This window comes from Rhinopithecus bieti, unplaced genomic scaffold (genome assembly GCF_001698545.2).
Source record: "Rhinopithecus bieti isolate Rb0 unplaced genomic scaffold, ASM169854v2 scaffold_9619, whole genome shotgun sequence".
NCBI lineage: Eukaryota > Metazoa > Chordata > Mammalia > Primates > Cercopithecidae > Rhinopithecus > Rhinopithecus bieti.
The window spans coordinates 221944-248738 of NW_016806074.1; the positions used below are offsets into that span (position 1 = coordinate 221944).

The window sequence follows — 26795 nt, forward strand, 5'->3', positions numbered from 1 at the left end:
TTATTATTATTATTATTATTATTATTATTTTACAAAGACCTGGACCTCAAATTCAGGTGACTCTACATCAGATGCACATTGCGATTTGGATCATGTGTCACAGTTCTACTAACTGAATTCCTGCTTCATTCCTGTGTCTAAGCTGTCACTTTGAGTACCAGTGTACTCAATATTACTTTTAATGGCAAAAACTGCAGTTAAATGTTTGCACCAACCTAGTATCTCCTGCCTTATTCCTGAATCTCTCATTTATTTGAGATATATTGTCCGGTATTTTATTTGCCAGTTCTCAAAGGCTCAGCTCCTGCCCAATGATCAAGACCATTTTACCTGGTGCTAGACCACCCTGATGCAGACCACCTACCTGGATTTGAATATTTTTTCTTCCCATAGACTCCACATAGCAATGACGTGCTGGCCACCCACTAGGAAAACACGTGTCACCCCTTGATGGACCTTTCTGACACTGTTTGCCTGTCCTCAAAAGTTCCTGGTAATCTACTCCAGTACTCTCCGATACACACAGAATATCAGAATTACCTAAAGAGATGCTTAAGTGCATGGATTCTTAAGCTTCACTCATTGAGGCTATGAGTCAGCACATCTGGGATGAAGTCCAGAAATGCCATTAAAGGCTTTAATAAAGAAGGCACATTTAAGCTGGGCTTTTAAAAATGAATAAAATTTTATGTGTCATAGAAAGGGAAAATAATAATACGGCTAAGGGAAGCAAAGCAATCTGATGATGAAAAAGGGTTGGGTATGTTTAAAGAAGAGAATCTAGTCAATTTTTAGTTCATAGTAGATGTTTAATAAATGTTTTCTAAGTTAAAATACTGAAATAGTGAAATAGCATGCTAAATAAATGAAGTTTGGCTGGAGACATCAGCTATACGTGAAGATACAATAAAAGGATAGAAGAATAAAAAGCTAGAGAGAAGTCAAATTCTAATTAGCTATGGATTCTAGGATATTTTCTAGGCAATGAGAATGAGTAAAATATTTGCAGTATTCTAACCCATCTCCTACACATGGTGCCTTTCATTATTACTTCTGTGCTTCAGGTACCCAACTTGACATGTCTAACCTTTATTGTTCAGATAATACATTTCCCCTCCCAATGCATAAACGGTCTATTTGTATGTTAGAACCGATTCAATTAAGTGAGGAGGTGGAAAGATGAGACTTATGGGTAAAGTAGTGTGGGTGATAAGGCTAGTTAGGGTGTTATTACAGGAAGCAACAAGGTCCCTCTGATATACAATGGTGGTGGTCAAGGTAGAGAAGGGGCAAATTGCAGAGCCATGATGGAAATTGAATTGATGAGACCTGATTGTACGTAGAAGAGATGGAGTAAGGAATTTTATAAAACTATGAAGCTTGGGGTCCAATGGATTCTCAAGAACAGGCATAGAAAACTAAGAAAAAGACAGTGATTTCATGCAACACAAATTCCATTTCAAATATATTTGGAGTTGATACTCCAACTAGGTCTTCAGTTGAAATTTTTCAACAATTTGGATGAATGTGCAAGAAAAAGAGAGAGAGGATAAATGCGGGAGAGATGCGAATAAATTGATGGAGTAATGTTCTAGAGAAGACATAAGATTAGAACGAAAATGAACAACTAGATCCCTAAAAGAGGAAGGCAAGGACATCCTAAGAGAAGGTATCTGGAAGGCATAAATAAAGACATGGATGAATTTTGATGGAAGGGGGGTCTATCAATATATTTGATAGTATTAGTAAAATAAAAATAAATATGGACGATGGGGGAAGAGACTAGGTTCAGAAAGAGAACAATTTTCATGTGGAATAGAGAGTATTCCTATTAATATATTTCCTATAGCATATAAACAAGGGATACATAGAAGATTGTGGAGAAGCTGGGACAATTAAGGACAATGAATTTACAGACGAAAAAAGTAGAATCATTTCTACTTTTTCCTAGAAATATTTACCAGCCAGCATCTTGGAAAAAACAAATAATGGGGTCTTCTCAGAATGAGGAATCTTCGTGGAGGATAAGTCACAATGACATGGTATGAGATCTAAGGAGCAAGAGATGGTGTTGTTGAAATGTAACTATTCCATCCTGGAAAAGGAAACACCGTAGTCTGAAAAAATATTGCACTGGAAGAAGGAAAAGGAAAGGATGCTGAGTTAGATGCTGAAATCAGAGAGAAGGCAGGCTATGTCTTGATGTTCTAGGTTTACAGCCTCAAGACGGGTTGAAAGACATTTCCAAGATAAAGGGTCTGGAAGTGCCAGAATTTGACAATTATTGCCAATATCTACAGTGCCTATTAGGACAGGCATCCAGGGAAGTGGTGTTATCAGGAAAGAAACAGACTTTAATATAAGCAGGTAGAATATGGAAGAAAATAGGATGAAGGATATTATGACATAGGATATAGCACTGCTAGGGAAGGTGAGAATTTCTTCTTGTGGACTAAAGCTTAATGACCTGGATATTTTATTCAAATAACATGAAAGATAAAGACTGATATAAAGGGGAGAAAATAGATGAAACTGAGTCTGATACTGCAACCATATAGTTCAGGAAAACATCTAGAATTCCATAAAAACAAATAAGACAAAAAAAGATATACATGAAAGGTTTACATATTTATTTTTTCTTTTAAATCATGATAAAACATAATTCATTAAGTTGGGGTTTTATATTTGTGGAAATACAGTAAAGCGGATCCTCTCTCTTTTTTTTCCTCCCTTCAATCTCCCAATGTTTTGGAGAAGGGTCAATGTAGTACACAGCTGATACTCAAGCAACACGTGGGATAAAAAGCCTGTGATGTATTTTTTAATATGTGCTTTATATGATTAGATAAGTATGCTATAAAGATTGCAGGTGGTATTGACACAATCCCCAAATAGTTAAACGTTTCATGTTAGTTACCTGTTTCACGTTAGTTACCTGTTTCAGGTAGTGTGCTGACATGGCATGTGCTTTCATCACCTTCACCAGCTGAGGTTGAAGCTCTTACTTTAAAGACATATGAGGTACTGGCAAGAAGCTTTATAAAAGTGTGCATGTGATCCTGGGGAGAGACTTTTGTAGAATTCCTTTCAACTGTTATCATATATTGTGTTATTATTCCATTTGCCTTTTTGGGTGGATCCCATTTCACTAAAACTGACTGCCAGCTAGTTGCCATGCACTGCATATTCTGCACGACATCTGGAACTTAAGAGATAAACATATGCCGCAAGTTAAAGTGCACACACACGTAAGTAGATAACTGATTGAATTATGTGATCACTAGATACAACTGTGTTTAGAAGTACAACTAGAAAAATATTTAATATATCAAATTTTCAATGTGTGCTTAAAAAGTCATTAACATAGACAGAATCAAAAGGCTGTTGACTTGCTTTTTATGCTATTGTATTAATCCTTACAATATTGAACCAGTCACTAAATATCTTCCAGCTCCAAGCACCAATCACATCCTCGAAAGCTCAGAAGCAAATGTGTAGCCTCAAGCCCAGGCCCAGGCAGTGTTTGATAACTGCTCTTTTACTTGGAAAGGAAGAATCTTAGCAATACTTTATTATGGAACATTTTTATGCAAAACACAGATACAGGTGCCTCCCTGATGTGACAAATCTGGGCTTCACAGTACTTGGAAACTCCTAACTAATTTAAAGGTACTGGTTTTTACTGGGATGTTTTCTTTGGAAGAAACTTGAGTATCTCATCTTTAAGTACCTTTTGTAGACATCATTGGAAGGAAGATTTAAGGAGCCTTAGTCTTATTTTCTAGAGCTTCTCTGAATTTACTTGAAAGTAACCCAATTTCTCAGAGGTCCTCTGTATCTGGAAGGCCTGGTTAAGGAATAATATCCTAGCCCACCAAAGTGACTGCACATTAGAGAGACTGGTTGCTTCCCACAGAAATGTCCAATTAGCCAATGTCCCCTAATGGTGGTATTAGTAGAATAAATTTTCTTGTCACAGTAAAAGATAATGCTAGAAGAAAAATTGGGACATAGTCAATCTGTGGATTACAAACAATGAAAATTGAAAGAAAATAACTTGCTGCCATTATAGCATATATATTATGCAAAATATAGTGCTTTAAAGAATATTCAGGTGATCCTTGACCTGCCTACACTGCTCTACCTGGATCTAAACTGAGCTGTTATAAACTTTTCTTCCTCTGTAAGCTAAAGACACCGGTACTAAAGGAGAATACTTAAGGAATGTGTGGCATTGAAAAATTTTTTAAAGATAATTTCTGGGCTGATCAACGGATATGGTAATTAAATGTTATTAACTATTCACTTCCTTGTTTTCAGAATTATATAACAACATTTTTAAAGTTAACATAAGATAGTTGACAATTTGTTGAACTTTAGTTTCTAAATCTGGATTTTGTGAATATCTATTTTCCTGATTTTTTGAACCTCAAAAAAAAATAACTAGTTATATTAAAACTCTTAAAGGTAAAAATTTTATTTATTTAAATAATCAGAGTATAGAATGTTGGGGTACAATTTCATCTTGCTGATAAAAATATTTATTGGTTTACAGAGCATTTTCTACAAGATTAGCCTCGATTGTTATTGCTCTCATGTACAAATATTATTAAAATATTTTTTATTTATGGGTTGAACATTTTTATATTCTATCACTCGTTTACAACATGCATTTCCTACAGTCATGTCCACTCGTCACTAGAAGTCAGAAGGCCAATGTTCTAGACAGGTTCTTCACTAATTTTCTCGAGGTCCTTTTCATCTAATATGCCTGAATCATGGCTTCTTCATCTGTAACATGGGAATGGGGGCAACAGTAATATTTAGAGGGCATTTACTGTGTGTCCGGCACTCTATGAAGTGGGCATTTACTGTGTGTCCAACACTCTATAAAGTGCTTTATGTGGATTTTTTCAAATACGTTTGACAACAACATTATGAGATGGCTACTGCTAATGTGTGCTTCTTTGCAATTAAGGATACAGAGACTCACAGAGTCATGAGCCTTTGCCAAGATTATACAACTAGTAGGTCATGGGGCTCAAATTCAAATCCAGGTAATGACTTCACAGCATGTACTTTTATCCACTATAAATGCTATTTATTTTGCCTCTCTTACAGGAATGCTATGAAAAGCAGTCTCAGGTAGTCATAAATTTATGCAAAAATGATTAATTTAGTAGTCAGTGGTCTACAGTCTCAATTTAGAGATTCACTAACATACCAGGAAGTACATCCAGAGCTGATAAGGAGAAATGACTAGAATGGGATCTTGTACTCATTCAATAAACATTGACAGAAGTTAAAAAAAAAAAAATTAAAAAGAGGTGCTTTTAAAGGTGTTGTCCAGTTGAGAAAAGGAAAAGTACATTACTAAGCCATCATTAAATGGTTGTAAATAAAAACTACTCAGTGTGCACACAAAGGCAAGATATGTCATGTGTACTACATGTGTGACACAGCAGGTAAGCTGTTGATGAATTAGGCCAATGATATTTCAGTGTCATCCACATGGTAAAGATGGGATGATGGGAACATAGGGGGCTTATGCAATGACTCATTCTCTCCAAATGTCACAACTCATCTTCTTAAAAGAAAATTATAGATACTGTTTCATAAAAATATAAATCAGCCTGTTAAAAGTGACTGCTAGTTCATTCCCCCCTTCTTCCCCAGCTATCTCAAACAGTTCCAAGAATTAGGTAATTTTCACAGATATCTAGAAGGCTATTTTGTTCCCAAACTACTTTTTTATTTCAACTTCTTCTGTTCAAAAGGAAAAACTATGTGTAAAAATGTATGCATAAACACACATACAGCATATGATTTCACACAAGACCAAGACTAAACGTAAATCACTGAAACGCAATTTCCCTTTGAGTAGACTCTTAAGTAATGATACTTTATCATATAAACTGAGAAAAGGAAAGGAAAGGTGTTAAATATAAAATGAAACATTTTAGGTCCAAAAAGTGTATCTAACCTGATTCTTGGGTTGTGAATTTTACTACATTACTAAATTGATTGCCATTTCCAACTTTGGTGAAGGCAGATACACTGATAGAGTAGGTGCTGACTGGTTCTAGTCCAACAAGTTTGGCTTCAGTTTGAAAACCTGATATATTCTGAAAAGCAGAAAAAAAAATTATTAGTCCCAATGCATTGTCAAAAAATTGTTCATCACTGGAATATTTTCATTGAAATTATTCCTTTTATATTTAACTTACAGATTAATAAGCATGGATATTTTAAATTATAATAAAACAAATATTAGCATTTATCTTGTGCCATAGAGTGTGCTCAGTTTATGATACAAGGATGAACTGGGCACCCTCTTTTCCCTGAAGAACCTCATAATTGCCTTTTTTAGAGTTTTTTTTTTTTTTTTTTTTTGACAAGGTCTCGTTTTTGGCCCAGGCTGGAGTGCAGTGGCATGATCTCTGCTTGCTGCAACCTCCACCTCCCAGGTTCAAGCAATTCTCCCTGCCTCAGCCTCCTGAGTAGCTGGGATTACAGGTGCGTGCCACCATGCCCAGCTAATTTTTGTATTTTTTAGTAGAGATGGAGTTTAGCCATGTTGGCCAGGCTGGTCTTGAACTCCTGGCCTGAGGTGATCTGCCCACCTCGGCCTCCCAAAGTGCTGGGATTATAAGTATGAGCCACTGTGCCTGTAGACCTTTTGACTTTTTAGAAAACTAGAGTGTTTTGTTTTCATAATTTTTACTTGGAATTATATACTCATTTTTTAAAATTTGCTATAATTACAGTCTGCAATTTAAAACCAACTTGTGGTGGTCGGAGACACGTAATTTTCTGAACTCATCTAAATTCATTTTGATACCCACAGCATTCCTGTGTCAATGTATTTATTCTTCAGCTACTGTATGTAGACACTGACAAAACAGCAGTGAATACTAATTTTAAAATATATGCTTCCATGAAGCTTAAATTGGGATTTTTCCCAGCCAATTCCTAAATTTCTAATTTGATACTGCTTTTAGAGAAATAAGAAAAGGAACAAAAGAGTATCATAGTTGCCCAAGGAGGAATATGCTTTCTCATAGAAAAAATTATCATTAAGTAGAAAGTTTTCATTCAAAGATAATTGTCCTAACCAAGAAAGCAGTTAAGATTAATCAATTATCCTCATGGACAGAGAAGATAATCTCCTATGTGATATAAACGTAGGACTCTTATGTTATATCTGACAAAATATAAACCATTTTGATTATTTATTAAACACCACAGTAACAGAAATTTTAACAAGAATATTAATTATTGGAAAATTTACAATTAGAATCGCATTTAAAAATAATCTCTAGGAATTCACTGACTGACTTTAGGGGCTTACCTAATATACTGCAGTCATTCTTTCCTGCTTACTATTTACAAAACACATATTAGATATTCTGAGATTATAGACACATATAAGGCATGGTTCCTGCCATCAAAGAATTTTTATATTAACTAGAGAAATATACAATTTCTGAATGAGAAAAAAATAAACACAAAACAAGCAAATTATGATTTTGGTTAGGAAGAGGTAATAGCCAGAGAAACAACTGAACTCAAGAGGGCATAGTAATAAGAGAGTAGTTTATGGGATAGTGAACAGATTTACACAAGCGTATGTTGTCAAAAAGGGAAACATGAGTGATAAATACTTACAAACATATTTTGATAGAACTTTGTACTAAATAAATAATTTCTTTCAGTATGTGTGAGTGACCCAAGTCACCTATTGATTTCATTATCCGTGGACCACAGTGGATTGACTGGGATAGCGGTAACATTTGAAGTGGTTATAACGTTATTCTACCTCCACAAATGCACACATAATTTGAAAGAAGAAAAAGAATAGAAAAACAGATAAAATAATATAAATTGATGCTGTCAGGATATCAGGGTAGATGAAAGAGAAAGGAAAATAGAACACACTAGGGGAGAAAGCTAAACAGAAAGAGGAAAGCAGATATAGTAACTAGATGTTGAGACAGGGAAAAAGATGGCATGAGAGTACATTTAAAGGAATTCAAAAGCAAATAAGATTATGAAAATTGATGAATGAGACAATAGATGTAAAAAGGAGTAACACGAGGTAGCAGATTTTAAAACACAAAACAACTGCCCATCCCAAATGATATATTTAATACTTAATGGTATAAAGATGGTATTTTTGCTGCTTGTGAAATATTAAAGATGTGCTTCTATTGAGAAAATCTGTTTCCAAATCTTAGAATATGAATTATTCTCATGTTCTCATGTTCACATAATGGCATATTGTCATTCCATGCTTAGTGCTATTACAATGTTGGACAGATTTTTTTGTTCTTTTAAAAACTGTGTACAATTACAGCAACAACAGCTAACATGTTTATCACATGCTTGGAATTGTTTGAAATGCTCTATGTAGACTTTCCTTTGTAATCCTCGATTTCGAATGTACACATCTTTGTAACTCCCATTTTGCGTTAAGAAGTAAGCAATGTCCCTATTGAAGCACAATAAGTCTCAAAGGCAGAATCTGAGCCAGGTAATTTGAAGTCAGAGCCCTTGCTTCACCACTATGCTAAGACAGTCTATGTTAGAGATCACCATTCTGAGGAGATAAGATCCATATGTAGACAACCACGCTCTAATACACATACACAATTGTCCTAGGAATGCGATTACTCTAAGAAAAGGATTCTTTTTTCTCTTTTGATATCTATCTCCCAGTGACCCATAGAGACAAAGCAAATAAAAAATGGAAAAATGTTAAGATTAAACCAGGGATAGATATTAAAGGGCAAGAGGCTTCATGTCATTTAATGTAATTTCACACTTCTGGGAAACAAATTTCACATTTATGGGGTAATATGATTCAAATTATACTCAGACTCTCAAGTTTGAAAGTAATATATTGGTTTCCAGAAAGAAAGTCATTGTTCCTGATGACATAAAGTTAATGCCTGCTTTTGATTTTTACTATTCTATTTGTAAGCTACATATGCTATAACAATGATTTACCACAGTCATAAATTGTAATACTCATAATATTAAGTAAAATGTTTACTGCAGATTTTTTGCACTCTTCTTGCTGTAAACTAAATAAGAACATTCCAGGACGTTATTTGCCTTTGAGGAAAATAATAAGAAAATTTTCTTAAATAAATGCTTGTTAATTACATTTTGGCAATTAAATGCTAGAAATCACAAACATATATTTGAGACTCTTTGTTACATCAGTTCTGTGGATACTTTTCACTAATTCTGAATTCCAAAAATGGAAGAGGGAAAATGTGGTTAGTGTTGCAAATGAATTACTCTTGAAAACAAAAATATAAGGATATATCTTAAAAGACCAATTGGTGTAGGATCATATGCTATCGGGAAAGATGACCAGAAGTCCAGAATAAATATGAATACCTTTCCAAAAGGTTAAAAAGATTCCCTTGGTACTGCTGTTAACAACAGATAGAAATACATTTTATATTTGTAAGCCAGAAAAAAATTACTATACACTTTCCAGCATTAACAAAATGATGCAACTGCTTCTTAAGTTGTAGATATCTGGAAGTTACAAATCTAAGCACATTGCTCTGTGAAGTATTCAGCTTATATATCTGGCAAATGCTTCTTGTGTTTTCCACAAGCATCCTTAAATTGTAGGAAATAAGCTTAAAAAAATAGTCATTGTTTAATTTAGTAGTCCATTTTCCTCCTGTGTCAAAAGATTTTAATTCAATTTCTGATTTTTAAAAATAAACATATACTGTTATAATCAACGTACCTTATAATATATAGTGTCAGTTTCATGTTCATGAATTTTAAAACTATATACTTTAACAATACCGCCTGGAAGAGGACTTGGGCTCCATTTCAGCCATACAAAGTCTGAAGTACAGTTGATTAAAGTCAAATTTTGTGGAGGTGCTAAAGGCACTGTAGGAAAACACATGATGAAACTTACATTCATAAAACTTTTAACAATAAAATAGCACCGTGACTTATTTTCCTGAAGATATTAATTCAAAAAGATTTATTAAATGATCATATTTTAATTTCAGAAATAAATATCATAATTCATTATAATCTGTATTTGGACACAGTGGTTCCAAAGTAGCTTTAAACAGAACAGGAAATTCTGAAGCTCAAATTGAAAAAAAAAATTCAACAAAGTAAATATAATGGTAAGGCTGTTACAAATAGACAATCAGATATCCTTTCATATTCCATGCTGTTCCTTAAAAAGAGAGAGCAGGTGCTGCAACAGTGAAATTGTTTGAAGAAATGTGGATTCCAGCTTACCTGACTCATCTGTGTAAAAGAAAAGAATACTGGAAGGACCAAGTCCTTTTATAGTTCTTGCAGCAGCAAAAAAGCTATATAATGTAAATGGTGAAAGCTCTTCCAATATTATATAATTATCAGAAGTAATGAAAGAATAATTTTCACTTGGTCCTTGTAAACTTAAATCATAACTTATTATTGCACCATTTGGCTTTACTGGGGGATCCCATGATAAGAGAACTGAGGTGGAGGAAAGGTTTTTAAAAGTGTTGATTATTGGTGAAGTTTCTGGGACTATAAAAGAAAAGAGAATATTAAATGAAACAAAAGTGAATCAGCATTAAAAAAGAGGATTCAATCATAATGGGATTTGATTTTCTTAGCAGATTATTTTAAGAAACATTATGTTTATTGAAAGGCTAATTACTTGAGATCAAACAGAAGCAATATAATTGAAGACTGTTTCCTATGAGAAAGCAATGTAAATGAAAGGAACAACAACAATCTGCTTAATAGGCAATAAAAGGGTCTAGCCTACCATCTTCTTCAGTTTTGATGTATAGCTGGGCAGTATATGTATCAGAGAATCCCTTTTCTGTTGATGGAGTAATTTTTAATATATAATCAGTGTATTTTTCCAGATTATCAAAATATATGCTTCTCTCATATGTAACTACAGTTGGTCTCACGTGGCGAGGAGTCTGCTGTAAGATCAGTGAAACATAGTAGAAGACTAGACCGTTTGGTTGAGCCGGTGGGACCCAGCTTACATTTATTGCAGTTGACGAAATGGATTCGTAAGTCAGGTTTCCAACAAGCCCTTCAGGTACTATGATAGGTAATGGGCAAAATACAAAAATCATCAGTTACCCTAAACAGAATCTAATTCACAAACTGAGTATAATTGTTGAAATGGCAACTATTACATCATCAGCTCTTAAATTATTTAAATGCAGATGTGGTAAACATTCACCTATTATAAAATATCTTCTAAAAAATTATTTTAAAAATCATTCAAAATAAACTCTGTCATCTTTAATATGTATGGGAATTGTTTCTATGATATTTTCTTGGCTCTTCTTTCCTACTATGTGGACATTGTGTGTGTGTGTCTGTGTGTGTGCGTAATATGTGCATGTATACTGCTTTATTTAAATATTTTGATAATTTATATTATCTAAACCATCTTTTAGCTTATTTCTTCTAAATATTACCCTTGTTGTACATATGAGGAAACTAAAGCTCAGAGCCATTAAGTGACTTCTCCAAGGTCATGTGGGTAGTCAGAAGAATCAATACTAAAAGCTTTCCCAATATCCAGTCTCAAAATGTCTCCAGTCACCAGACTACCAACACAAATTTGTATATTAAAAAGTTACTCTACTTGCACACAAGTTCCAAATCTCAGATATAAGTTGTATTGTGACATTAAACTCTATTAATGTAAATTTGACATCCACCTGGAGTAGTGCATAGTAAGTGCTTATTATCCATGGTGTAGAAATAATAACTGATAAAATGTTATAGGTTGGCAAAAATCCTGGGGGAGATCTGCATTTAAAGAATGCCTGAAATGGTATTGATCATATATTACAATATAACATTTTGCTAGACAAATACATATTTCCCCACATTTATCATTTATTTTTATGTTGACCAACTTGTCAACAATTCAAAAGATTTTTCCAAAAACAACAACCGTTCATTTCTCATGCTTAAGGAATCTCTCAATTTACAGCTTTCAGAGAGTAAACATGGAGCTTTACTCCAGAAGTTTAGGTCACTACCATTTCTCAATAAGGGGTTAATCTTTGAAAATAAACAAGCAAATGGATGACAGAAGCAACTACAAGAAAAATAGGTAATGATCTGCTTATCACTGTATTCTGAAAATTGAAACATAAAAAAAATCAAGAGCTTCAATCATTATAGTTTTTTGAATACTCAGGATAAATAGGATTCTTCAGAAGATGCATACGAGAAACTCCTGGAGTTAAAAAAAAAATTCTGGATATATTAGTCACAAACAGTGAGAACAGAAGTGCTGCAGAGTCCTATGCAGATTCAAAGTCTGAAAAGAAAACAAGTTGCTAGAGATTTTTTAAGTCTTTAAAGAAAATGAATAAGTAAATTAACTACTGGAAAATTCATCCAAGTACGCAGTACTTTTTGTGCCCATAATTGGATGGCCATGACATCTTTTGAAGCAATAAAAAGAACAGAATTTTCGTGAATGAATGTTAGCAGTTTTCTTGAACAGAAGAGGTTATTATTACAATAGTTTTATAAGTATATTAATTGCATTTTCAAACTCCTGTAATGAATGTGTCTAAATAAAAGATTTTATTACAAATTCAAACCAAAGGAAAAGTTCCTAAAATAGTAAGTTTTAAATTAAATATATTAAAGATTAATAAGTGTTTTTCATTTACATACTGTCTTGATCTGTGTATACTTCAACTATGTCACTGCTTTTATTCCCATTTCCAACTGAAGTACTTGCTGTTAACCAAAATGTATAGTAGCTGAATATTGCCAGTTTATCTATAATTGTGGATACAGTCATATTGTCAAAGTCATAGGTTACTTCATGGAGTGTAAAATTCTGAAAAATAAACACATTGCTTTCATTGTTCAGAATGTATTTTTTAGTATGCATGAACATTTCAAAATAATTGTTATCCATGAATTGATTGTCTCATTATTTTAATATGTTAATTGTTTTAGGAAAATCAACATAGAACATTTTTTATCACAACAATTAAACTGGAAATATGTTTGTACTAAAAGAGAAACAGATGGTAGTTTTTATTGCAAAACCAATTCACAAATAGCAAAGAGTAAAAACTCTAAGCCAACCATGAAGAAGGTCAAGTTGCCAAATGGAAATGCTACAACTGTGCTGATCAGTGTCACTTTCCTTATAAAAATATTCCAGTAATTTTCAAAGCATAGGCTAATATTAAACAAGTTTGGGAGTATTATAAAACTTTTAATTTTGTTTCTTTCCATTTGTGATGAAGGAATTTTGAATGTGTTTGCCCTCTTTCTATGAACTCAAATAGCTATTATTATTCACAATTAGTGGGTTTTCAGACTTTCACATTTTTTTTCAGACTTTGCTTCTCACAGTTGTAGCAAAGGGATGGCAATTGATGTACTCTCTGACGTGTAGAGTAAGAGAAAGTTTTAAATTCTCTAGCCTGACTCCCAGTTACATTTTTCCCCAAGGCTTGAAAAAAATTATTAGGGTATTTATGCAATCATTTTTTCCTATCAAATTTTAAAAGTTAAACACATAGCCAAATAAAATTAATTCTAAAATAAAAGAAGACTTAAACATAGAGGTAATCAGTATGAATAATTTTATAATTTCCATCTGCACAGAGTAATCTGAATCATTCCAATCCACATGAAGCCATTTAAGTCCTACAGAACTGCATTCAAATTGTGGCACGGTATCCCTGGGTAAATCATCTAATCTCAAAGCTTTTCTCCCTTCAACTGTAAAATGGAAATAATCATCTCCACTTCATAGACAACTTTTGAGGATTAGATGACATGAAGCACAAAAGCCATTAATACCATGTCTAGCACACAATAAAAAAATAACAGTAACTAGTTTCATTTAAATTAATAACATAGGATAAGCAATTTTACTAAACGTATAGTAAGAATGGCTCTGAAATTTATCAACAAATTAAATTGAGCAAAAATTTATGGTTCTTTTGCCAGTATTCAGGGGAAAATATAGTGCAATAAAAGATTTACTTCAATTTTGTGGTGATTTACATAGAAATAGACAAGTTAAAGTAATATAGTAATCTCACACAAAATATGATCCATGAACTTTAATACCTTTCAATACATCTACTTTACACATGGAACAACTGGCTTATATAAAGCACCACTTAAAAGTATTAACATAGGCTGGGCGTGGAGGCTCACGCCTGTAATCCCAGCACTTTGGGAGGCTGAGGTGGGCAGATCACGAGGTCAGGAAATCAAGACCATCCTGGTTAACACGGTGAAACCCCATCTCTACTAAAAATACAAAAAATTAGCCGGGCGTGGTGGCGGGCGCTTGTAGTCCCAGCTACTAGGGAGGCTGAGGCAGGAGAATGGCGTAAACCCGGGAGGCGGAGCTTGCAGTGAGCCGAGATGCTCCACTGCACTCCAGCCTGGGCGACAGAGCAAGACTCCGTCTCAAAAAAAAAAAAAAAAAGTGTTATATTAGCTGGTTGGTCAAATTTGAAAAGGTTTTACTAAATACCTTCTGACTATATTTATATAAACAAAAAAAAGCCTTAATTAGATAATTTGTGCCAAAAGACATTTTGTGTAAAATAAACAGATGAATAAAATAATCATCTGGATAATTGATCTAATGTTACAAATTTGTTACATGCCTATGCACATTAAGTCCCACACTCAGCAGGAATGACTTCTGGGTGATTCAGATAATTTGTTATGTATTAGTCATCAAGGTCATAGGTAATCAGAATAAATTCTATAATAAAAATTTAAAATTTACATCAAAAAGGCGAGTGAATACTTCCTCATTTTTTTTTATTTCTTTTTCATTTCTTTTATTTTTTGTTTTGATACGCGCGAGTACTTGGCTCGCCCGCCGGCGAGCCGCTGCAAGTGGGCCACGTAGGCGCCATGCTCGGGGCTCGAACAGCAAGTCCGCCTCCTCAGGTTGCACCCATTCTCCCTGCTCTGCCTCCAGCCCTCCCGCACGTAGCCCTGGCGTCTATGCAGCCCGCCCGCCAGAACTAGAGCAGCCAACGCCCAGGCCAATTTTTTGTATTTTTAGAAGAGATGCATGGTTGGTCACCCAGCAGTTGAGCCGAGCAGATAGGATGCTTGTCCAACATCCGATCCGAATCGCTGAGCGCTATATGATTGTTTGCCGCGATGCCGAACCACGCGTCGGTCTCGCCCAAAGTCGCTCGGGATTACAAGCCACCGCCCCCCGCCCATTTTAAAATAGAAGACATTAAGTCAGGCACACTAAGGAAACATAAATGGGTAAAAATTTTAAAGTAGAAAAGTTAACACTCTGTACAAAATACAATGTGCAATAACTGAAGGAAGAACAATATGGATTGCAAATAGTAGCAAAGAGGTTAAATTCTCCAAGATAAGAAGAAGGAATGATGGCTTTGCTACATACTCAAGGGCTCCAAAATTATGACTAGGTACTAAAAATGATGTTGGTCTATTCTAATATTTTTATAATCTTTCAATTAAAATATGTATTGAGCATTAAACCTATGTATGATGTAGTTTCAGAAGACTTTAGGAGATGAAAAGATAAATATTACACAATTCTTTTTCTACGAGATGCTTGTCATGGCATAAGGGAACTAAGAGAAGCAACAGTTATTTGTAATAGGAGGCAGAACATGATATGCCATGTATGATGTATTCTACAAAGTTCTGTAAGAAGGGGAAAGATGATAGGGAACAAATAAAAAGGTATACACCTATTCTGCTATATAATTTTCATTTTGAGGATTTCTTCTACTAATTCAAAATAGAAAATTAGGTAGTGAAGATATTGATGCTATTTTTAACATTAACTTTAGGAATAAGTTAAAGCATGGATAAACTTCAAGCAATATGAGACTATACTTCTGAAATGTTTTAACATCATTAGCCTGTGCCCTCTTGCAGCTGTCATACTTAAAAGCATTCTTAAGATTATTTAATAAAAGATAACATGTTCTAAGGCAGATGAATTGCAAATTAGATCATATTACACACCCAGGTTTGAATAAGTAGGTTTAGAAGATCATGCTGGAACCATAGTTTGATACTTACACTATATTATTTAGATATGGACAAAGAGAACCAAAATATAAATCACAAAGAAGCCATAAGTAAATTGTACAGAGACAGAATGATTGCTAAAATTTAGAACTACTGGAACAATTGTGCAACGTTTTTTAGATGCATAAAAGAAGGAAAATCTCCAATCTGAATATCTTCTATTGGTATAATGACATATTGTTACAATTGTAAACAACATTTTGGTAAAAAATAAATTGCCTCTCTAGGTCCTGTTTCTCTTCCCTACAGAGAACAAAACAAAAAGCAAAAACTGCGTGACATACAGAGTAGAAAACTGGACCTTCCTTTCTCCTTCTGCTCTTAAGGCATTTGTTTAAAAATCTTGATTTACAATTACATTTATAACTCTATCTACATGTCTTTTATTATATCTGTAACTATATCTACATGTCTTTTATAAGTTAGTTTTCTCTTTGCATCAAGTTTTAGATAGACAGACTTACACAACCCCACTCTTATAGAACAGAATGTAAACACTAAACCACCTTTTGGACTTTGTCTTTCTCCCTGCTAGGTTAGTCCTGAGATAGCTTGCAAAGTTCTGCTCTTGCCTTCTTCATTAGCCTACATTGCACTATAGCTGCACTAAAGCTGCACTTAATTCCAGAGGCTGTTACTCAGGAGAACGAACTAGTGACTAAACTTGGGCTGTCAGTCACAAATGGGATTAGGCAACTCAGGATTTGTAAGACTTTTCTTTCTTCTTCTTTTACTTAAAAGGATAGAAAGAATTAAGAATCACCTAAGTCACAAACATGCAGTCAATAATTTCTACCACTAAGTGATGTATTCTGTACATTGCAGTATTTCTTTTAAATTCATGTTTTTCAAATTATATTCCAGCTCTCTGCATATTTGATTCAATCATAATCACTCCAATTATCCTTTTTATATATCAAAGTTCTGTGAAACACCTAATTTGGAGAAATAATATAATCCTGCTGAAAACTGGAAATATTTCTTCAAAGTAAAGGCATTTTTAGCTATTTTCGTAGCCATCATCATTCACATCCTAAACAGTGCCCATCTACAAACTGTGCAAGCCTAGAACCTTATCTATGACTAACTACATTCTGAGTGGTCTTCATTACATCTGATATTAAACAATAACTACTATTATACTATCGTTATAATAATAACCCTTCCTGCTAACAATCAAAAACTTTTTTTAAATTAAAGAAAAACACACAAACACATTCAAACACTAAAACTATTTATATCATATGCCAACAAATGGAAAAACATAGCTAATAAATAACTTTGAGGATAAATGATACCATCAGCACTTTAGAGAACACTTCTTGGAGGAAGTGTAATTGAGGGCCATCTTTATAAACAGAATTTTAAGTAGGTGGTAGATTCACTGTTGGTAATTCATGTGAAGCTTATATAGAGGTGTGTGTGTCTGTGTGTGTGTGTGTGTGTGTGTGTAAAGAGAGATTAAATGTATCTGACATTTTCTATACCATATTTTTTATGTCAATGGGAGTTTTATAAAATATATCTGTGCATAATTATCAATGTAAGGTAAACAATTTCTTTCACTGTGACAAGTCTGTATTATTAATAAAACTTAAGGATGTTAATAAAGAACTAGGGGAAAATTCAGTTCTTACCTGTATAAAAGTACCTGAAGTATTTCTGTAATAAACAGAGTAATATCGTATAATCCCATTAGGTTTTGAAGGAGGTGTCCAGAAAAGAATTATTGATGAAGAACTGAGATTTACATAATAAACATCTTTGGGAGGATCGCTTGGTGCTATAAAACAAATAATTGAACAAATTTCTGTATTTGTGGCTACAAGTAATGTCTGAAATGGCCTGGATTTTACCTACAGTTCATAAATTAAAGTGGTAAAAATTGTTTTTCAAAAAAGCTTGAATTAGAAATAATATCTATTTAGATGTCAGAAATGAAATCCAAAGAAACACATTGGGTCACCCCTCTAATACTTTATTATAGGCATATTCAAGCTGAAGACAGATGGATTTCTTACTCATAAAATACTATCCCCTTTCTAAAACCTGTCCACTGCTCTGGATATGAGAAAACTATTATAACAGGTTTCCAATACAGAGTACATAATTTGAAATTCTAATATAACTTAAAATTTTTATATTGAATAATAAAAGTCATAGACAAATGATTCATGCATTTTGTTGTTTCATTTAATAAACACATAAAATTCTATTTGTCAAGTAAGTTCTCTGCTAAGTGCTTTTAAACATAAAAACTTATGTAATCTCGATAAGAACCCTGTCAAGTAGAATGATACTGTTTCCACATGACCAATGGGAAATTGAGGCACACAGAGATTAATTTTCCTAACATCACACAGCTAAAAAGTGATCAAAATATAATTTTGCATCCAATTGATAATGAATATTAGGCTTCATCATACATTTTGATATTTGAATTTTTTTCTGGGCAGGATATTTTTTTAAAAGAAAAAGAATATTCTTTTAATTGGCATACTTCCTTAACTCACCTCCCTCTGGTGTTTGAAAGCTAATGATATTGCTTCTTGTTTTCCCATCACCAAATCTGGTGCTAGCTGTTACATAGGCACTGTATTCAACATTATAATCCAAATCCGATAACTCCAATGATGTTTCAGTGACATTAATAGTTTTTAATGATGATCTATTCCTGAGATAAAAAGAATATTATCTGTATAATTGAATTTTAAAAGTTAACATATACTTTTGAGCACACTAACATTAAAAGTAAACAACATTAATATATGGAAATTTATTCATCTAGATTAATAGAATAAAGATGTTGGTTATCCTGAAATACTGAAAACAGTAAATTTCAGAATACTTTAGTAAATTAACTTATTTTGCTTTTAATTATATTCAGTAATTAGATCAAATGTTAATATGATGTTCATAATTAGAGTTTGCTTGGATCAATTTTAACGGATATTCAGGAATACTATGTACTAAAGTAATTACAGTATTCCCTTTCATACTGATGTTTTCATTGTCCAAATATTTGTTAATTTCAAATGCTGGCAAAACCTTGAACTATTAATTTATAAAATAAATCTATCTTTCAAATATTGTACAAAAGTGGCATTTACTTCAGGCCAACACAAATAAATAAATAACAAATGTCTAAATAGTGACATGTAAAATAACAAGGTTGTGGGCTCTCCTATAATTACTTAATAGAAATGAGATTGAAAACAATGTATGTATATCATACAGGAAAGAAGAAAATATAGCTCACACCTCTCACTCAATCAAAATCTTTAAAGTATTTAAAATATCACTCCAGAAAAGAAAACAAATCAAATAAATATTGACTCAAAACTCTCCAAGCACATATCAAAATCTCAGGAGGGGAAAAAAGAGTCTAAAGAACAAAATATAACACTATTTTATTTCAGTCATGTTAGTTCAGTTTCCACAGTCTGAATTGGGTATAGATTAATATCTAAAACCAAAAAATGAACATGTGTATAGTGGTGCTGAAAAATGTGCGTTGTTTTAAGATTTATATAATAAAGTTAGTTATTAAAGAATTTAGATAAGGGAATATGATCAGTAACATTGAAAAAGTATGTGTCTCATGTAATCTCATATTTTTCTTCTTCAGACACACAAAGCACCGAAGAAGTAAATGAATATTCCCTCTGAATAGAAAATGTTCTTTCTTTACCATTGAAATATTTGAAGCCTTGAATCATTAGGAGGAATAATAGATTTTAAGTGAATTAAGGGTTTCCACAGAGATACATTTCAGTCATGGTTTTACTACCACAGAAGCACCAAATTATTCCAAATATAAGTTTTGTTATCTGAAAAATAGTTGGAAAGCTTACCACGGTGAGAAAAATATGGATTCAGAGTCTGTGATTGGAGACAGGCAGGATTAGCCAGGCTATTTGGCAATTTGAAACAGTTTCATTTGACATCCTTTTTCAGAAGCAGTCAGGAGAGCTTTCTTTGACTCCATTGAGACCAGAGGAGAGTGGTTTTAAAAACTCTTGATACTGTAGCTATTAGTTGCCACAAAAGATTCCTTGTCATAGAAACTACCCAATTCCATACTCTTACCACTGGTCACAGGTCATTAGGACACTACAGAAGAGCTAATCCAATATGGATGTCTAAAACTATGCAATTAGGATGAGTGTGGTGGCTCACACCTGTAATGCTGGCACTTTGGGAGGCCAAGGTGGTTAGATCACTTAAGACCAGGAGTTTGAGGCCAGCCTGGGCAACATGACAAAACCCTGTCTCCACTAAAAATACAAAAATTAGCCCTGCATGGTGGGCACACCTGTGGTCCCAGCTTTCAGGAGGCTGAGGTGTGAGAATTGCTTGAGCCCAGGAGGCGCAGGCTGAAGTGAGCAGATATCGTGCCACTGCACTCCAGCCTGGGAAACAAGTAACACTGTGTCTTAAAAAATAAATAATAAAATAAAATAAAGCTATGCTATTAGCTAAAGTAATCTAATTGCATTATATCAATTTAAAAAATTATTTTCATTAATGTATTTCAATGTTTTCTGCTACCTTGCCCTGATATTCACAGCAAAATCTTGTACGTAAGTATCCACCAACTGTAAAAAACTCAGTTTATGTTCCATAGATAATGCAGAATCAAGGCAATTACCTGGAAATGGATATCAAAAATAAATTTTATCTCAAATAGATATTTTAATAAAAAGAAGCTAGTTGTTACAAATTATGTTAATCAAAATGTAATAGTTCACTTCAGTTTGCATATATATAGTTTCAACATCTAGCCTGGTTTACTCCCAAGGGACAAAATTAAGCTAACAAAAATTTTTCAGATGTCTCGTCTGCTTGAGGTTTGTTTATTTTTCTTTTGTAGTTTAGAATTGTGGCTGATATTTTAATAAATAAGTTAGAAAAATATGGTGGCATGAATATTAATTAAAACAATTCAGAATAGATCAAATATGTAAGAGATTATTTGCTATCAAACTGATAACTACAAGAAAGAGAAAGGAGACAGAAGTGAACTATCACCAAGGCTCGAACTCCATTTTCCTAGCAGCTGTTACCGAATTGGAGACAACATACAAATCTCTGTGCCGAGGTGTGAGCTCTCTCATCTCAAAGGAGCAATCTTCTGAGCAGTCCAGAAGCTCAAAGGGTTCACTCCCTTTGAACGAACCGTGTGTAGGAAATTCATCTTTGACACTGCTATAAGTTGTTACTCTTGCTTTTAGCTGGCTTGGTTTTAAAATCTGTTTTATTCTTATTAGCTTAAAAATATTATAATAGAGGCCGGGCGCGGTGGCTCAAGCCTGTAATCCCAGCACTTTGAGAGGCCGAGACGGGCGGATCACGAGGTCAGGAGATCGAGACCATCCTGGCTAACACAGTGAAACCCCGTCTCTACTAAAAAATACAAAAAACTAGCCAGGCGAGGTGGCAGGCACCTGTAGTCCCAGCTACTCGGGAGGCTGAGGCAGGAGAATGGCGTAAACCCGGGAGGCGGAGCTTGCAGTGAGCTGAGATCCGGCCACTGCACTCCAGCCTGGGCGACAGAGCGAGACTCCGTCTCAAAAAGAAAAAAAAAAAAAATTATAATAGAATTATTATGTGTTCCATTATAATGTTTTATTTACATTTATAAAAGTATGTGTTCTATATCTTGATTTTTTCTCTTACCATGTTAACACCAATGATCTATATCATAATGTTTTTGTAGTTGCATAATTTGGATATATCATAGCTATTTAGCCATTCTATGAATTAACTTTTAGGCTTTTTCTCTTTTTTATTTCTTTAGCTATTAGTAGCAATGATGCTGTAGTTATCTTTAAAGAAGTATCTTTTCATAATAGTACTTTTATTTCTACCTATTAAATTGTGTGATTCTTTTAAACTTTTTTAATTTAAATTTTTTAAACTTTTTTAATTTAAATTCTTTTTTTCTTTTTTTAGAGACAAGGTCTTGTTATGTTGCCCAGGCTGGACTTGAACCCTGGGCCTACAGTATCCTACCACCTCAGCCTTCCTTCAGAGTAGCTGGGACTACATGCATGCAACAATACACTGGGATACAAATTGTGTGTTTCGTGAGTCAAATGGTTTGAATGCTTTTTACAATTTTAAGATTACTACTCCAAAATGATTACTGTATCAAATTTTAAGTTATAATAATTATAATTATTTAGAATCATACCAACAATGTGTGAGAGTTCCCATTTTGGCAAACTCACATAAATCTCTGGATATTATTAGTATAGTTAGATTTTAGTAGATTTTTAGGTAGATTTTAGTTAGCCATTCCTGGCTGTGAGTGAGACAGAACGTCTTCTTACATGTTTGTTAGTCATTTGTGATCCATTAAAACAAACAATAAAAAAAAAACTTATTTATGGGTTTTTAATATTTTATTTTAGTCTTTAAAATGAAAAACATTATTAGTCTGAGCTCTTTAGACACCATTCGTTAGATAGCACAAGCAAAGTTAACTTTCACACCTTCTGAATTTAGAGATGATATGTACAAAATCAATATTCAACAAAATCCAACAAAATGTAATTAGCATCTACTTTGTGTCAGGCACTACTTTAGGCATAAATATGAGTAACATACAGCCCCTATCCTCAAAATAGAGAGATAAAGCAGGAAATAATTCTAAAACAATTTGCTAATAACTGTGACTTCCTTAAGGACAAGGACAATAAACTTTTCCCTCAGTAGCTAAAAGTAAAGAACAAAGAAAGCAATGAGCAAATAAATTCGTTGTGACCAAAGTATAAAAAAAGAGAATAAGGCATGGCCCCAAAGATCCAGGAAATTGTTCACTAGAAAGCTAGTTTGTAAAGTTTGAGAGTAGGATAGGGAGTTGAGGGAGGTGGGAGAAGAAGAGAGGAGGCCTACAGGACAAAGCAGGTCTAACTCTTACATATCCAAAGTCATAAACTGTGTACAAAGGGAGGGGATATAAATGTTACACAATAGTTATTATCTAAAATATGTTACCTTTCAAAGGCCATATCTCTCAACCAGTGACTATTTTCAAAGTGAAATGAAACTTGAGGGAAGTCCTCAGTAAAATAATTTTACTTATTTAACTCTAAGCCTAATTTTGAATATGTTTCGAAGATTTTTCAAATTTAGGAAATCAAAAAAAATTTAATTACTTTGAAATTATTCTGTAAAAATGCAAGCTGTAGTTGTTCTGTCTTTACTCGTGAGTAACACCAAAAAAAGTCTTCAACTGGGATAAATAGTCTCTAAGATGAAGTTATTTCCTAATTAATTTACAATTATTTTTCAAAAGACATACCACATTTTGACATCTAGGGCATAAAAGAAATTCTAGATCAAAAAAGCAATTTCTTTGCTTTACCAGCTTCTTTGTTTATCTCTTACAACACCAAGTCCATGCTAGGCAACGATTGCCTATGAAGGAATCCTGAATACCCAAACCACAGTAAATAAATTACTCTGTTTCTGTAAGTATGAATATGTATGGTTCTCTAGCCAAGGTTTGAGACCCTTTGAAAAGTCATAGTTCTAATTTTAATCTTTATCATTTGATATTTTGTTCCATGTGCATAATCTACCATATGATACATCCATCCCTGTTCAGTTTTGTGAATTTATTTTCAAAACTTTAATCAGTTATTATTTAAATATCCTAGATTAATCCCTTCATTCACTAAATATACCTCCCTGAAATGAAGAATGTGAGCACTCACTCATTTGACTCTTTATTAGATTATTTTTTTCCTCATATGAAGCAGTGATGCTCATTAATTTTCCCCTTATATAAGGAAACTACTCTTCTATGTTATACTTTAGCATAATTACTCTACACAACTTGATAGCATCAGTGGGTTAGTGATTGTGTATTAAATAACCCCAAACTAGCAAGGCATAAACAGTTGCACATTACTAAAGCTGTTCTAGCATCTCAGAGACAGTCTAAGTCAAAGTAGGTATTCACTTGTTGTTATTCTTATTGTCATCATTTGGTTGACTGGCTAACTTGGTTTGGTTTGGTTTGGCTTTGTTTTGCCTGTTTGCCTTTGGTAGGAAAGATACCTTTAAAAGATTAAAAGAAAAAGTCACCGAAGAGAATGAGTTTGAAGCTGAGGAATCATACACTAATAATCCATAGATAGCTTTAGAGCAGACACAAGGAATTAGGATCCAGAAGGCAGGAGGAAGGATTGCACTTGAACTGAAAGAGAGATTTCATATTCTGAGAATGGATATAAATGAGTTGATGGATTCTGGAAGCAGGAATTTGAAGTAGTCAATTTTTTGAGATAGTCACCTCAATTTTAAGTTTAGAATGGAAGCTGGGTTTGTCTGCTTTGAATGAGGTGAGTTAGATTTAGTAAAGGGCTTGAAAATAGAGATAATTTGAGAAAATTTTCAAGGACAACAGGGGAGGAAACTGATCAAAAATATGTAAAATGACTTCCCAGGGGTGCTCAAAGGTTAGTGAGATTAGAAAAAAAACCAAGACTTTTAAATGTACAATACTTCTTTCTTTCATTACTTCAACAAATATTTATTGAGGGCCTAAAATATAAGTCATTATACTTTGTGATGGAAATATGAAGGTGACAAAGGCATAACCTCTGGCTTCAATGGGTTTATAGCCACATAGTTATCATCCCATTAGGGCTCCAGAATTTGAGTAAAATACTTCAGAATATGGGCTATTGGAGGAATACACAATTATTAACTACCCATTTCTCTCCTTTAAAGCTTATAAACTATTCAGATTTTTTCATTTTCTTTTACAAAGTGTATAAGTTATATCTTACTAGAAGTTTGTGATTTCATCCGTTTGAAATTTATTGTCATAAGGTTATTTTAAATGTCCACTTATTTATTTATTTTTGAGACGGGGTCTCACTCTGTGACCCAGGCTGGAGTGCAGTGGTGCGATCACGGGCTCACTGCAGCGTCGATGGCCCCAACCCCAGGCTCAGGTGATCCTCCCATCTCAGCCCCCTGAATAGCTGGGACTACAGGCATATGTTACCACACCTGGTTATTTTTTTTAGAGATGGGGCCTCACCATGGTGCCCAGGCTGGTCTCAAACTCCTGGGTTCAAGTCATCTGCCCACCTTGGCCTCTCAAAGTGCTGGGATGACAGATATTTCTTCAGATATTTCTTAATTTTTAAGGTATCTGTGACTTACGGTCGCCCAGCCCGGTCTCAAACTCCCCCTGGGATCGCAGCCATCTGCCCACCTTGGCCACCCAAAAAAAATGCTGGATTAAAGATATTCTTAATTTTTAAGTTATCTGTAGTTATGTCTCCTTTTTCATTCGCTAACATTAATTTAAATGTGCTTTTTCTCCTTTATCTGGGATCATCTCCCCATTTTCTTTTTAAGCTCCTATATTTTTAAAATTAGCTTATTAGTTTTGCTTTTCTCTGTTGTAAATTTTTAATTTAGTTTCTGTAAGTATGGAATTTATGATTATATATGATTCATTAATTATAAATGAGAATTAATTATTCATGTTTTCTTCCCCTGTCTGCTTGAGAACTTACTGCAAAGTTGACAAAGGGAAGAGCAAAGATAATATTTAATACTTTAAAGCATCAATGAATTACAATATTAGAAAGCAGCAATTTTTATTGGAAAGAGTCCAATTTTTGTGAACAATAACAGTATACATATATAAGCATAATGAATTAAATAAGCTTGGGCCTAAATTAATATAGTGTTCAAATGAATACAAGGTTTAAGCAAATTACTTTGGAAAACAGGGTTTACAGAGTATAAATATTTTTCAAACATTTTTAACCAGGAACGAATTTTAAAAAAGTTATGAGTTCCTATAAATATAATCATAAAATTAATTTTATAAATGAATAGTGTCTTTTACACATTTGATCAAGAAAATAAGAAAGATGGTCTTTTTTACTGAAAGTTTACGCGAAAGTGTTGTAAACAAAAATGAATTTTTAAAAAAAAAGCTAAGGGATGGCAAAGTGGCTTAATCGTAATAGCAAAGCCTTTAAAATAAATCAGTGGTGGATTGCTGCTTTTTTAGTAAGAGGCTTTTAATTTTATAATTCTAAAGCTCTAAAGGTTGGAAAAAAATTACTTAAATAATGTTTTCAGTAAATCTGTGCCCTTCCACTTTATTAAAGACATTTTCTTTCATTTTTTTCTTCAATAGTTTCAAATACCTGATCACCACATGAATTTCTCATAATAAGGCTTTAAAAAAATAAAAACTCATTACTTTTCATTTCTTAGAGAAAGCTCTGGTTAGGACTCTTAAATTTAAACAAATAGTATTAACGTTAGCCCCTGCTTTAAATGTGGCAGATATACACCATGGAATACTATGCAGTCATTAAAAAAATGATTTAATGTCCTTTGTAGGGACATGGATGAAGTTGGAAGCCATCATTCTCAGCAAACTATCGCAAGGACCAAAAACAAACACTGCATGTTCTCACTCATAGATGGGAATTGAACAATGAGAACACTTGGACACAGGAAGGGGAACATCACACACTGGGGCCTGTCATGGGGTGGGGCAGTGGGGAGGGATAGCATTAGGAGATATACCTAACGTAAATGACAAGTTAACGGGTGCAGCACACCAACATGGCACACGTATACATATGTAACAAACCTGCACATTGTGCACATGTACCCTAGAACATAAAGTATAA

At 33.6% G+C, this 26795-nt stretch overlaps 1 protein-coding gene across 1 annotated transcript in view; it reads right to left on the bottom strand.

The window, feature by feature from the left end:
• PTPRQ (protein tyrosine phosphatase receptor type Q) overlaps positions 1-26795 on the bottom strand; it is a 207191-nt gene that overhangs the window by 130038 nt on the left and 50358 nt on the right. The window contains exons 12-19 of the mRNA XM_017874615.1: positions 18624-18784; positions 17748-17893; positions 12709-12877; positions 10811-11101; positions 10291-10566; positions 9773-9924; positions 5984-6125; positions 2936-3205 (exon numbers count right to left, since the gene is read on the bottom strand). Coding sequence (XP_017730104.1) covers positions 2936-3205; positions 5984-6125; positions 9773-9924; positions 10291-10566; positions 10811-11101; positions 12709-12877; positions 17748-17893; positions 18624-18784 — 1607 coding nt within the window. The remainder of the gene's footprint in view (positions 1-2935; positions 3206-5983; positions 6126-9772; positions 9925-10290; positions 10567-10810; positions 11102-12708; positions 12878-17747; positions 17894-18623; positions 18785-26795) is intronic.